At 35.3% G+C, this 15,407-nt stretch overlaps 1 protein-coding gene across 7 annotated transcripts in view; it reads left to right on the top strand.

The window, feature by feature from the left end:
* The window catches only part of C9orf72 (C9orf72-SMCR8 complex subunit), a 42,679-nt gene that overhangs the window by 14,638 nt on the left and 12,634 nt on the right, over positions 1-15,407 (top strand). For 4 of the 7 annotated variants that reach the window (XM_072612631.1, XM_072612650.1, XM_072612660.1 and 1 more), the window contains exons 2-6: positions 288-776; positions 10,406-10,465; positions 11,515-11,610; positions 12,575-12,639; positions 13,192-13,264. In XM_072612631.1, coding sequence (XP_072468732.1) covers positions 333-776; positions 10,406-10,465; positions 11,515-11,610; positions 12,575-12,639; positions 13,192-13,264 — 738 coding nt within the window. In that variant the 5' untranslated portion in view covers positions 288-332. Of the gene's footprint in view, positions 1-287; positions 777-1,034; positions 1,123-4,700; positions 4,753-10,405; positions 10,466-11,514; positions 11,611-12,574; positions 12,640-13,191; positions 13,265-15,407 lie in introns of those variants that run through there. The other 3 variants (XM_072612672.1, XM_072612661.1, XM_072612681.1) reach the window with 3 other exon arrangements.

Genomic DNA, 15,407 nt, shown 5'->3' with positions numbered 1-15,407 from the left:
CTGGTTCTGCTTCTGTTTGAATATTTGAGTTTATCTCTGGGAAAATGAATTTATTGTTAGCTTTATCTACAAATATTTATTGAATACATATTATGGCATATATCATCCTAAATCTATTTTTCTGTCATTATCCAGAGGGAAGTCACACTTGAAAATCTGTTTGCTTTCATTAACGAAAAAACAATGTGAAAGATGAGTTAAAATTAGCTGTTACTATGGGGTTTTTTAATTTAAAGATTGGAAGGAGACAAATTTAACAGCCATCTTTTTTTAATTTCATGTTTTAGACTGTCACCTGAACACTGTGATAATGTGACAATTAGGATGCAGTCATGTCTACTCTCTGTCCACCACCATCTCCAGCTGTTGCCAAAACTGAGATTCCTTTAAATGGTGATTCACCCTTATTAGCAGCTACTTTTGCCTACTGGGACAACATTCTTGGCCCTCGAGTAAGGCACATTTGGGCTCCCAAGACACAGCAACTGCTTATCAGTGATGGAGAAATAACTTTTCTTGCTAACCATACTCTAAATGGAGAAATACTTCGGAATGCGGAAAGTGGAGCCATAGATGTAAAGTTTTTTGTGTTATCTGAAAAAGGAGTAATTATTGTTTCATTAATCTTTGATGGAAACTGGAATGGGGATAGGAGCACATACGGACTGTCAATAATACTTCCACAAGCTGAACTCAGCTTCTACCTTCCCCTTCACAGAGTGTGTGTTGATAGATTAACACACATCATCCGGAAAGGAAGGATATGGATGCATAAGGTGAGTAGGTTCAGCATTTCAGTTACTTTATTATTGACCAATCATTTCAATTGTGCGAGTCCATCTACCAGTGCAGTTCAGCATTTGTTTTGTATTTTTACAGTTTTAATGCCTAAATCACTGAGAGATTAAGTAATTTACCCGGGGTTTCTCTGCCTGAGTGCAGAGGTCCTGACTCCCAGGAATCCTAGCCCACTACAGTATTGCTTAAAAGAAATGAGATTAATGCTTCATAAATAATAATAACAAAATAAGTTTAAAAGATGGAAATTACCACCAGATGATGCTTTTCTTCAAGGGAAGAATTTTGGATTCTTAAATTCTTAAAAAAAATTCTTAAAACAAGGTAAGAGGAACCAAAACATATAATTTTAATACTATTAAAGTCAGTTTGTTCTTTTGTAATCCTAAACTATCAAATGCTAGTTTTGACATTTTATGTTACAGCATTCATACTGTATTCTACTATTATACCTAACTTTTTGGTATTCCATCTTAGATGCTTCCTCGGTATCATCATGCTCTACTTCTGCGATACTTTTACTTAAATTGGTTTAAATATTTTTTTGTCATTATCATAATATTTATGTTTATCATTATTTATAATTCTTTGTCATTATGAAAATATAGTGCTCAAATGAACACTTTGATGTCTTAAGTAGACAGATATTTATTCTCAGCACTTCAAAAAGACAGTTTTAAGTGGTGATTTGGTGGGGAAAAGAAATTGCATCAGAATTTGGAGTTTAGCATAAAATATTAAACTGTTTAATTTAGAAAAATATCCCCCCTAAATGGTATTTTTTTTTCTGTTTTGCACTTCCTCACCAAGTTAGTTGCACTACCCATTGAAAGTTCCTTTTTTCTGTTATATTTGGGTTTCATTTTTTGACTACTTTTTTGAAAGATTGGATAATTTGAAACTCATTTCTTTGTCTCTGAGGTTGAAACCTATTCAGATCAAAACATTAAATTAATCTTGTTCCCAGGAGTTCTGAACATTATAAAAACTGAATTTATAAGCTGTTGGACCTTTAAAACAGCTTCCCTTTTTTGATTACCATGTTTTATTAATGTCTCCTTTTTACAAATGAATACATGTGTATACACACACATGTGTTAAATTAAATTTAAATGGTGGACAGAAATTAACAGGCATTTCTTTTTTAATACATTGAACACTGTGATTTAAGCTATATTAGAATCTGGAGAAACATTAGGCTTCACATTCCTTTGTAAGGTGTTCTGCTTTTGTGAGACCGGAAATCTTTAAGGAATGAATGATGAATGAAAAATAGTATGATGCAAAGTCCTATGGATATAATAGAAAAGCACGACAATCTTTACAGTCAAGGAGCTCGTTCCAACAGAAGGTAACATACAGGGAGTTTCATCTGAAAGACATGTGGAAAAATCCCATGGTCCTTACAGTGCAGTGTCAAAGCCAGTGTTAATGCATTTTTTTTTAATGTATTATTTCCATAGATAAAACCATATACATTTCCAGTAATGAACCATTCGACTGTGCTAAGAACATTGGGAGTGAGAATGTTCAAGGTCTTTATTGCCTGCATTAGGTCTGAGAAGGCAGTTGATGGTGCCAGTGAATTGGCTTTCCTGGTACATGCTGCCTCATGCCTACCAGTGTGCTTTGTTATTTTAGCTAGGCTGGCTTATCTGTCCTGTAAGTGGAATTGGCTGGCAGTTGATAGGTCTGTTCTCCACCAGGCTTGCTCCCTTGGATGATGAGTAAAGGGCAAATGGCACACATTTGTTTTCATGAATTCATTCATTAAATTCAGTGTATTCAAATGTTACTTTATTCTAAACACTGCACACCTGCATCATTGTTTTATAAAATCAGTAAAGGTTCTTTTTCTACTCATTTTACTCCTCATTATGTAGCTTAGTAATAATATTGTTTCTCATCTTATGATTTAGTAGTAGTAATAAAAGTTTTTTTTCCTAAAAATTCGGTATTTATACTTTTCCTATATGTTGCTTTTTAAATTGTAGCAAAACTCATGATGAAGTGCTATAGTGTTTTCTACTTGTTTTTATAAACTGTGAAAGAAGATTCTTGAATAAACATTACCTTTTTAAAAACTACAACTCACATAAAAAAAAACACCTTGTTTGGAAATCCTCTCTTCTTAAAATTGCCTAGAACCAAGACTTTACCTGGAAATAAAGGTATTTCCATACTAGCCCTAATCCTTTGTTCATCTGACTCAGTTTTCTGTAGTATGGGAGAGGTTTGACTAAAGGACTACTAAGTGCAAGAATGGATACCTCTTAAATATGTTTCTTTGTTCAGTTAGTAACATCTCAGTCCTGACCTGTGATTCCTTCTATAAGTTTGAAAGTTGCCTACGACATTTTCAGGTTGTGACCACTAACACAGGGAATTCATTTGTCCAAATAAACTGGAACCCTCATCCTGCTGACAATTTTTTTTTCTTTTTTTGGCAAGGCAGTTGGGGTTAAATGATGCCCAAGGTCACACAGTTAGTGTCAGGTGTCTGCGATCAGATCTGAACTCAGGTCTTCCTGACTCCTGGCTCTGTACTCTATTTACTGTACCATGTAGCTGCCCCTTCCTAACTAATTCTAAGACCTGCTCTCCATTTATCTGAGTTCAGCGATTTCTTACTAGGAATTATTAACCTTGAGCCAATGAAATTTTTGTTTTTTAAAAAAAATTTTGATAACTGTATTTCAATATAATTGGCTTCCTTTCCAATTCCTTATATTTTAATCATTTGAAAACATTCTGAGTACGATTCATGTCTCCCCCTCAAAAAATAGTAAGAATCCCATCTTAAGAGTAATAAAATTTATAAATATGTTACTTATTTTGTAAAATAGGTTTTGCTTTGTTAATAGATATGCAGAGGGAAATGAACCTCAGTAATTTGAAATGGAGTAAAGTAGTATTCAGAGAGTTACTTTGGAATGTGGTAATGGTAGAATGTTATTTAGAGCAGACAAGCATTTAGGGCAGATAAGTATTTAGAAATCATTACAACAGATGTTGTAATGTGCAGTGTTGAGAAAGATTACTGGTCTAAAATAGAAAACTATTATTAAATAGCAATGTAACTTGATCCTCGATTTCCTCATCTATAAAATGAATGAGTTAAAGAAGAATATATGTAAGATGATTTCAAACTCTAAATTTTCCCAGTGTTCAACTTGGAAAATGTTTAAACTAGTATGCTGCTTATAAGTTGATGTTAATTTGTAGCCAGTGAGGAAGAAACAACAACTTTTATTTTTCTTCTGCATATGTCAAAGTAAAAATTAACAGAAATATGTTCTCAACCTTTAATTTCTTGAAAGTGTTTTGATTCAGATCTGTAAAGGAAAAAAATTTCCCTTAGTTTCAGAAGCATCCAGCTATATTCCTTACTCAATCAGCAGACTTAGTTTTAGGAATTCTAATAACATTTTGCTTCCATTCAACTTGGTTTAATTGGTACTAAAAAATGCCTACTTGTTTTATTTTGTTTTAATTTTACAGCAGATAACTATACTGAGTAATATCTTAGGACCATAAAAATTAAGGCTAAAAGGACCTTATAAATACCTACATTCCAGTAGTTTCTTATCTTTTAAGATCTAAGTCAAACCCCTCTCCTTATCTCTCTTCTCCAAACTTATTTTACACCTAAAGTGTAGAGGGCCGAGCTCTGGACCGTGGCCCCCTGGTGAGCCTGGAGACGCCCGGGGGTGAGAACCCACCTTTGGGTGCTGGGAACGCCCCTTAGGAAGCTGAGCTCTGCCTCCAGGGTGGAACATGGGAGGAGCTACAGCAGGGTATATAAGGGGGAACACAGGAAGGTCGGGAGGACTGGGGTAAGCAATAAAGTGCAGTAAGCAGCCTCCTCGGGTGTACTGTTTGGTCATTCCTCTCCCCCACAGGAGGGGGCCGGAACCACTGGAAGACCAGTATAGCGGATGGCTTACAGGAGAGGTAAGCTTCTAGGCGATGGCCGCGGGCAGGCCCGGTGCACTAAAGAAGCATCAGTTTTCGTATTTAGGGAGTAATTTTGGTGTGTCACAAAAATTAAATGGTAGATCAGACGTAAAATTTTCCTTGCATTAAACAATTAGTATTTATTTGCTAGTGTTGTAAGCGATCTTTTTATGTGTATGTATTTTAATCTTCCACCCAAATTATAAACTGCTTGAGGTGCCGGACCATGCTTTATACTTATTTGTATCACCTACAGCATCTTTTAGATGACTTCCAGAAAGCAAACACTTGGCAAATATTTGTCAATATAAATACTTAAAATTTTCTTGGTTATTGACAGCCCGCTATTCTTAGTGTCAGTCAACAAGTTTCTATGAAGTAGTCAATCAGCTATCATTTCTCAAGTACCTGCTGTATGCTAGACACTATGCTAAGCTTAGAGGTTTGAGGGAAGGAAGAAAATTAACATATATTAAGTGCCTACTATGTGCCAGTCACTATGCTAAATCCTTTACAAGTATTTCATTTAAACTTCACAAAAATAGTGAGAAATAATGCTGTTATTATCCCCATTTTACATTTGAAGAAGCTGAGGCAGAAAGACGTGATTTGGCAAGGGTCATATACTCACCAACTGAGGCTGGATTTAAACTTAGGTTTTCCTAACTCCAGGCCCAGCACCCTAGCTACTTGGTCACCTAGGAAACAGTCCTTGCTCTCAAGGAGCTCAGAGTCTAATAGGGGAAACAACTTGGGGAAAAAGAAACAACCCTGTGTACAAACAAGGTATATTTAGAATAAATTGGGGTAATCTCAGAGGGAAGACACTAGATTAAATAGTAATGGGAAAGGCTTCTTGAAGAAAGTGAGGCTTTAGCTGAGACTTAAAACTAGGAAAGTCGAGAGGTAAAGATGAGGAACGAGTGCATTCTAGTCATAAGGGAAAGCCAGTGAAAACTGGATGATGATAGAGTATCATAAATGTGGAGAATAGTAAGGAGGCAGATATTACTGGGGGTTGTGAAGGACTTTAGATTCCAAATAAAATGATTTTAATTTTAATTCTGGAGGTAATAGGAAATACTAGAGTTTACTGAGGTGGGGAAGGTGACATGGTCACACCTGCAGTTTAGGAAAATCATTTTGTAAGCTAAACTGGGATTGGAATAGGGAAAGACCTGAAAGAGAAATAGGAAGAGTGTCAGTAAATATTTATTAAGCTCCTATGTGCTAGGCAGCTAGCTGGCACAGTGGATAGAGTGCTTGGCTTGGAATCAGGAAGACCTCCCCAAGTTCATATTTGGCTTAGACACTTAGTAACTGTATAACCCTGGGCAAGCCACTTAACCATGTTTGCCTCAGTTTCTCCTCTGTAAAAAAGAGCTGCAGAAGGAAACAACAAAGCACTCCAATATCTTTACAAAGAGAACCTCAAATGGGATCTCAAAGATCTGGACACAGCTGAAACGATTGAACAACAACAAATGTGCCAGGCACTGCTAAGCATTGGGAATACAAAGAAAGGCATAATACCACAGCCTCTGTTCTCAAGGAGTTCACAATGTAATGAGGAAAGACAGCATGGAATCAGGGAGTGGGGATGGGGATGTGAGTGTGAAGGGGAAGAGTTACTCAGCTTGGTGGTTTATAAAGTCATGTTGCTGGAAATGACAAGTTTCTGATGAGGATGAAATCCAAGGAAGCCATTGGGTGGGAAATGATAAGAATTTCTGAGGTGCCATCCTTAAATATGGATGACTTAGAAGATCTGAGAGGAGCTCTTCAGTGTTCATCCTCCACCTTCTCCAGTCTGAGGGGCCAGGACTACTAGGAGGCATAAGTTTCCAAGTTGATTTTATCTTGGCATAATGATGAGAGAGGGAGAGGAAGGGAGGAACAATCTGTTGGAGAAGAGAAGAATGGGTACAAGGATGCATATAAGACCATCTTGATGTGAGAAGAGGTGATAGTAGAAAAAGGTAACTTAGTGAGGTTTGGTGAAGAAGGAAAAAGAGGGAGCTCTTAGCAAATAGCCTGAAGTTTTTTGGTCAAGAATATATGAAAAAATTCTTAACTGAGAGGGTAGGGAGAGAAGGTACAGTGGGAAGCTTGAAGAAACATGAGAATGTTTAGAAAACCTTCTACAATGAGTGAGATTACAAATTGACTAGGGAAGATAGATTCCTTTGCTACATTGAAGACTGAAGTGAGATTAGATAACATAAATTTGTAGCATACTAGACGGTAGGATTTTGTAATATTCTCCAGCTCCATCTGAGCAACACACTAGGAGCAATGGAAGTAGATCATGGGAGTAATCTTTGGCATGGCATGCTTGGCTGTGAGGTAAGAGGTTTGAGTGCCAAGGGTAGTGTGGAGTTGAACATAGGGTCAGGATAGGGAAGGGAGGACAGTGTAGCCAGTTTAGGGATGATGGTGAAAACTGGGAGAGTGGAAAGATTGGAGGTCACAGTGAGATGAACGAATAGGGTTGAAAGTCATAAGGCATAGGGAAAGATGGAATAACTAAAGATTATAGTCAAATAGAAGAATTCCGGAGTTCATGAACATGGAAATGGAACACTTAGGGGTAATGACAAATTCAAGAGTTTGACTGTCTCTGTGTGTAGCTTGAGTTAAGAGTGGAGGAGGAGGAAGAAGGTCATGGGAATTGAGTAGATTCAGGAAACTGGGAAGTTAAGAGATTTAACAGAACATTAGCAGTATATACATTGAAGGCCCCTAGTCTGAGGGTAGGAGTTGAATTCGGAGGAAGACTAAGAACCCAGCAGGCACTGAATTAATTGAAGGATGAAGGAAGGAGAATGTCCTGGGAGTCAGTAGATAATATCTTACAGGTTCCTGATTTGTTATTGTTCAGTCGTATTCAACTCTTCGTGACCTTGTGGACTGTAGCACACCAGACACTTCTGTCCTCTACTATCTTGAAGTCTGTCCAAGCTCATGTTTGTTGCTTCCATGACACTATCCTTCTATCTTGTCTGTCATTCCTGTCTCTTTTTACCTTCACTCTTTCCCAGTATCAGTCTTTTCCAGTGAGTCCTTTCTTCTCATCATGTGGCCAAAGTATTTAAGCTTCACCTTCAGTATCTGACTGTCCAGTGAATAGTCAGTTTATTTCTATAAGTTTTGATTGATTTGATCTCCTTGCTGTCCAAGGGATTCTCAGTATCACAATTTGAAAACATCAGTTCTACAGCGTTCAACTTTCCTTATAGTCCAGTTCTCACAGCCATACATTGCTCCCGGAAAAACCATAGGTTTGACCATATGGACCTTTGTCAGCAAAGTAATAATTCCGCTTTTTAGTATGTTGTCCTGATTTGTCATAGCTTTCCTTTCAAGGAGCAAGTATCTTTTAAATTCATGGCTTTAATCATCATCTCCAGTGATCTTTGAGCCCAAAAATATAAAATCTGACACTGCTTCCATTTCTTCTCCCTCTGTTTGCCAGGAATTGATGGGACCATTTGCCATGATTTTAGGTGTTTTTTAATGTTAAGCTTCAAATCAACTTTTACATTTCCAAACAATTTTTACTCTCATCAAGAGGTTTCTTAATTCTAATTGACTTTCTGCCATCAGAGTGGCATTGTCTGCATATCTGAGGTTAACATTTCTTTTTTTTCTTTATTTTTTCCAAATACATGTAAGGACATTTTTTAACATTCATTTTTTAAAAAAAAATTTTGAGTTCCTAATTTTCTCCTTCCCTCCCTAAGATCATAACCAATTTGATATAGGTTATATGTACACAATACTGTAAAACATATTTCCATATTAGTCATGTTGTGTTTCTGCTTGCTTCACTTTTCATCATATCACATATGCTTTTCCAAGTTTTTCTGAAATCTATTCCATTTGCTCATCATTTTTTATAGCATAATAATTCATTACATTCGTATGCCACAACTTGTTTAGCCATTCCCCAACTGATGGACATTCCCTCAATTTCCAATTCTTTGCTACCACAAAAAAGTGCATATTTTTGTGCGTATAGGTCCATTTCCCTTTTTTATGATCTCTTTGGGATACAGACCTAGAAATGGTATTACTAGATCAAAGGGTTTGCAGTTTTATAACTCTTTGGGCATAGTTCCAAATTGCTCTCTGAAATGGTTGGATAAGTTCACACCTCCACCAACAGTGTATTAGTGTCCCAGTTTTTCCACATCCATTCCAACCTTTATCGTTTTCCTTTTCTGTCATGTTAACTTTAATTCCAGCTTTTGATTTGTCCAGCCTAGCATTTCACTTGATGTATTCTGCATATAAATTAAATAAATAAGGTAACAACATACAACCTTGGCTTACTTTTCCCATTTTAACCCAATCAGTTGTTCTATGTTTGGTTCTAATTGCTTTCTTGGCCTGCATACAGGTTCCTCAGGAGACAAATAAAATGATCTTGCCACATTTTGTTGTGATCCACACAGTGAAAGGCTTTAGTGTAGTCAGTGAAAAAGTAGATGTTTTTCCGAAATTCCCTTGCATTCTCCATAATCCAGTGAATGTTGGCAATTTTCCATAGTTCTTCTGTCTCTTTGAAAATCAGCTCGCTCCTTTGGTAATTCCCTGTTCACGTACTGCTGAAGCCTAGCTTGTAGAATCTTAAGTTTAACCTTGCTGATGTGTGAAATGAGCACAATTGTTTTGTAATTTAAACATTTCTGGGCATTACCCTTCCTTAGGATGAGGACACATTGATCTTTTCCAATCCAGTGGTCACTGTTGAGTTTTCCAAATTTGCTGGCATATTGAATGCAGAACTTTAACAGAACCATCGTTTTGAGTTTTAAGTAGATTAGCTGGAATTCATCACCTCCACTAGACTTATTGTTAGCAATGCTTCCTAAGGCTCACTTGGCTTTATTCTCCAAGATATCTGGCTATAGATCAGTAAACACACTACATGGTTATCAGTGATGTTAAGATCTTTCTTAGGTGGTTCTTTCTATATTCTTCCCCTCTATTTCTCTTAGACAGTAAATTTTGAAAAATGTGGACCCTAAAAAGGAGGAGAGATTGCTGAATTATGATGATAGAGGAGGGAGTCTAAAAATGACAGCAGAGAGCAAGGAGTATTCCAACTCTCTCGCTCCAAGTAGTGGGTTGGGAGCTCAGTGGGGTAGGGGAAGTGATATGAGTTTGTATTTTTACTTTGAAAAGTCTTTTACAGTGTTATTAAATCTTGGGGAGACTTGCTAGGTAACAAAGGAGAACATGGGTTTTTTTCCCTTAATAAGAGTTGGTTTTCACTCTTCAGGTATATCTGTTAGATCTGACTTTATTATGTTCATTTGGGAAGGTAGAAGTCACCATTTTATGAATAGTTAAAAGTTCAGCTTAACATATTTTCTAAAGTGACCTGGTTTTTTATTGTTTGTTTCTAACCAGAAAGTAAAGTATGCTTTTGTTTTGTTCTGTGGTGTCTATTATGGGACCATAATAGTTGCTAGCATAGTTCCATATATCTCCTGTTTATGCCCAAAAAAGGAAAATCTTTCATATCAATCTCTGGGAATTTATGAAGTGAAATTTCACCTAAAAATAGTAACAGTTGACCTTTGTTTATGTGAACATACAAATACTAACACTGCTCTAAATTAAGCACTTTTTTTTTGTCCAGGAGAGGCAAGAAAATGTCCAGAAGATTGTATTAGAAGGAACAGAAAGAATGGAAGATCAGGTAAAAAGAATGTATATGCCGTTAAATGCCAGTGTTATTAGAGATAATTGTGACAGAATTCATGTAGGGGTGAGGAGGACGTGGTCTGGTGGTTCTTTCAGTTGACTTAATTAATAGGGAAGTGAATTAGTAAACTTCCATGGAATTTTAAAAGAACCTTTGTGAAAAGAAATATTACAAAACTAAGGGAATCTATTCAAACATTTTACACATAAAGTAGAATCTAAGATACAGATTGAGGGTGGAGAGTGGTGGGACATTCATTGTTGTAATATCAGTCACAGGTGAACACTTTGCCGTCTTTGTTCTTTCTTTTCCGTAGGGTAAGTTTTGGCTAATTTGTTCAATCACGGGACCCAAATCTTCACAGCATTAAATGTCTGTGAAATGGTAAAAGACAAATATTTTCCTTTGTCAAGAGGAAGCATATTCGAAGACTCTGTATTTGACCTATACTGATAATGAGAAGAAATATTATCTTGTGACCAGAGAATAGTTTTTTCGTTCTTAAAATTCATATGATTATGTATAAGCTTCCTTTTGTTTGTAAAAACAGTGTTTTATTAGCAGTCATAAGGGTCCTGGTATGAGTTCAGTCTTCACTATTTTAAATTATTGATAAAAGATTTGCAGATTATGCTGTCTTTTAGCTTCTCTAGCTATAAAATATGAAAATCAGTAGATATCCTTTTAATTAATTTTTTTGTATCTCAAGTAATAAATTAGAAATATTAATTCTAAACTAGGGTTTTCACATAATGACAGTGTGTGACAAATTCAGTGACTGGAAAAGACTTTCTGGAAAAATTAAAATCATCTTCAATTAGCATGAAAACCCTTAAAAGCCTTGAATGGGAAACTTGTTCTGTTTGGCTGTTTTTAGTGTTATCAAGCATTTCTACTAAGTGAAAGCATTGATTTTTGTGTTCCTGCCATCTCACCATCCTAGAAAACCTCATTTATCCCTTGCTTTCATTGTTAGTAGTTTCATTACCAAGATCTTCCTGTTTTGCATGTCTTTTTTGACCTCATTTTACTTTATTGTGTAGGGTCAAAGCATTATTCCAATGCTCACTGGAGAAGTTATTCTTGTAATGGAACTCCTTTCATCTATGAAATCACACAGTGTTCCTGAGGAAATAGATGTAAGTTCATATTTGTATTGTGAAATCAAAGCAGTGATACCTTTTCACATTTAGCAATCCCTTTAATTAATAAACACTAATAATAGGCTATTGACATAAAGCAGTGTCTTTGTAGGAAAAAAAAGTCTGGCAATTAAATAGAAATATTTTGGGTATTTTGGTCAGTGTAAATTAATCATTTTTAAATCATATTAAATTGTGATTTTAAATCATATCATATTTAAATCATATTGCTACTCATACACTTTCTAGGAACACAAAAGTTCTAATAATGTAGTACTTATTTTTATAATGACAGTGCACAATTTAGATATTATGTTAGAGTTCACTTACGGACTTTAATGATAAACATATATGGACATTCATGGTGTCCTTTAGTCGTCATGATACGGTGATATGGTTATTGTTCAGTCTCCATTAAGTGCTTTTCGATTTAAATCTGTGTAGATAACTTTTATCTGAATCTTCTTATTTATAAGATCTTCGTTCTGAAGTTTTGGAGTATCTTAAGCTTTTAAAGAGTAGCATTTAGAATCTTTGGTTGTTTAGAATTCAGTACCACTAAGAAGCAAAGCAAGATAATGCGGATGCTCCCATTGTTACTCTTGTTGATCTAACTCTTGAGTTTTAAGGACTGTCAGACAGTCTTTCTTTGGCTGTGGTTAAGAACTCAAGAGTCAGCTATGTTTATGGAACCTCGTTTAACCTGCACGGCCAGCTTTCATAAACATGCTTCTGGTTTACTATTAAATGTAGAAGTAATTATGTCGTGACTTTCTTTAATTCAAAGCAATGATGACAGTATATACTCTTTTAAACCTTTATGCCACAAGACTTAAATCAGCAAGCGTTTTTAAGCACTTATGTACTGTGCAGTCTGATAAGTGCTGAATTAAAATTTAGGGACAAAAAATTCTTTCCATACTATTTTCTAAGCTGGCTAATTTTTTTCTTTGCATTTTAGATAAGTGATACAGTACTAAATGATGATGATATTGGGGATAGTTGCCATGAAGGTTTCCTTCTCAAGTAAGAATTTTGTTCGATTTCATAAAACCAACTAAAGCTATTTTTGTATATAATGTCAAGCTGTATAGATCTTGGTGATGAAAAAAATAGGATGCGAAAAACACCCTTATTTCTCTGAAAGTGGTAACAGGCATCTGTTTTCTACATATCTTTATTTATTACTTATGTCTTTTGGAAAGTTATTTTGGTTATCCAGTTTGGTAGAAAAAACTGAGATACAGAAGTATCTTAAATCTTAAGTAAGATTTCTGAGGCCTGACTCTCAGTTTAATAGTTGTGTCACTACCTTCTGTGGCTCCTTTTATGTTGTATCATCTTATATAATTTAATAATCTTTCAGTTCCACATAAATTTCAGAAGTGTAAGTCCATATAATAGCAAAAGTAGACATGAGACTATCTCAGCAGTAGTTACTGGGTTTTACACTATACCTTTGAGTTTTATCATGATATAAAGGTACTACTAATAAGTAATTTTTATGGCTTACTTTTGTTTGATTTTCAGTGTGTAAAATTGTCTTATTTAGCTAGTAAATCTTCATTTAACTTACAGTGCCATCAGCTCCCACCTGCAAACCTGTGGCTGCTCCATAGTAGTAGGTAGCAGTGCAGATAAAGTGAATAAGGTAAGTCACTTTACATTTAGTAGCTTGTATTAGAATTATTAGTATTGTCAGTATTTTGCATGTAGTAATTTAAAGGTGGGAATTAATATGCTGCAAAAGCATTGGGAAACAACAGAGTCTGACCAAATTGCTGTCATGTACCATGACAAAAAGTGGAAAGTCCTTTATCATTTGCAATTTAACATTTCATAAAGCTATTTTTAGTTGACTGGTGAATTACATAAGTGGAATTGAGATTTTTTTTTTTGTAGTCAGACAAAGACATTTTACCATAAGTGTTAATACTTGTTTTATTCATTTACATTTCTTCTCTCTCCTGTTGCATTCCCCTTTCTCCCATTCTGATTGTTTTCCTTTTCTCCTTCTACCTCCTACTTCATTCTTTTTTTATTCCCTCTTTCCTCTTTCCCATTTCCATCTCATCCTTTTTTTTTTTGAGTCCAAAATTATTCTATTCCATATATTCTCAGAGGAAAGTTGGGATGTAAATAGCATCATTGCTGTTATGATTGCCCTCGTTCCCTCTTATTCTAATAAAATGACCAAAAGGATCAGACCTATTCGTTTAGTCATTTTCAAAATTGCTTATTTACAATAATGGAAGAAGAAAATCACATCAGTAATTCAGGTATTTATATGTGGTTTAGAAATAGTACTTTTTAGTAGCACATGTTTTCCTACTTATTTTTTAAAAATTAATATTAAAAATATTTTGGATTTTCTGAATCATATGTAGATCTATGGCAAGTGGTTTAAAAGTATAAATAATAGGCAAAGTAAATTATTCATATTTGAATAATTCACTTTTAGTATAATTTCAGCATCCATGCTATTCACAGAAATGAGAATAACATAATATCCCCAGAAAAAATGTAGTGCCTCTGTTTTCAAAAAGACACTTTCACATTGTTATGTTCACTTAATAGGATGAGATTATCTTCAGTTTCTAATACTAGTGAACTCTAGACTTTTGATTGTACCACTCTTAGTAAAAAAAAAAAAAATTGCAGGTATACTCCTAATATATGTGTTTATTTATAAATTTTATGCATGCGCTAATGTAATAATTTTATACATTAATACAACTCAAAAATATAAATTTTAAAAGGAGACAAAAATGAAAAACTATTTGCTCTTAGTCAGTAGTCACTGTCAGCTAATTGGATATGTGAGATAAGAGGAAGTAAGAAGACCAATAATATGCCATTGTGGAGAACCTAGGTGACTAGAGGGATGTTTGTATTCTTAACAGAAATAGGGAAGTTCACAAGAGGAGGGTTGGAGCAAATAGGAGTTTGCTTGGGTGTGGTTATGGATGATGAATCATTAAAAAATATTGACTAGTGATCAGACAGGTAGGAAGATAACCAAGAAATCAGTACCATCTTCATCATTTTCCTTCATTAGGAGGCCAGCCAGGAGAGATCAGTATCATGAAAACCCAGGGAAGAAAGAGCATCTAAAAGGAAAGAGTAGCCAGTAGTGTCAAATGCAGCTGAGGGGTCAGGATGCAAAAACTGAGAGTAGACTGAGATCTGTTAATTAAGCAATCCCTGGTAACTAAATAAAGGACAGTTTCAAGTCAATCAAGTATAAAGGGGCTATGATATGACAGGCACTGGGGATTCAAATACAATGAGTGAAATACTACTCACAAGGAGCTTAGGAGACATCAAAGACATATCAGTCTACACAGAATACCTAAAAAGAATAAATGTAAAGTAATATTGTGTGATTGCCTGTTGAGAGTAATTAGATAGAAGATGATCTGAGAGAGAATGCAGCAGCAGGGGTCAGTCAGCAAGCATTTATTAAGTGTTTGCTGTGTGCCAGGCACCATCTTAATCTGAGTTAGGAAAGTTTCAACCAAATCATTTGTAAATTTCCAGTGAGAACATAACCTTTCTATGCCCAAAACAAACACAGAAAGAGAGTTTCCAGAAATTTTCAGAACAAGCCCAGATGACAAGGGCTCTCACATCCTTTTCATCACTTGGGCAAGCCACTGGAAATTAAAACTCTGTAGGACTAATTATTGAACCAGTATATATCCAGTCAGTTCAAACATGTTGAAAATAATGGAATGCAAATAACCCACTAAGTTATTTTTGTTAACTATTAAGCCATGCAGAAATAGCACCTC

This window comes from Notamacropus eugenii, chromosome 1, assembly GCF_028372415.1.
Source record: "Notamacropus eugenii isolate mMacEug1 chromosome 1, mMacEug1.pri_v2, whole genome shotgun sequence".
Lineage (NCBI taxonomy): Eukaryota > Metazoa > Chordata > Mammalia > Diprotodontia > Macropodidae > Notamacropus > Notamacropus eugenii.
This window is presented reverse-complemented; position numbering and strand designations above follow the sequence as displayed.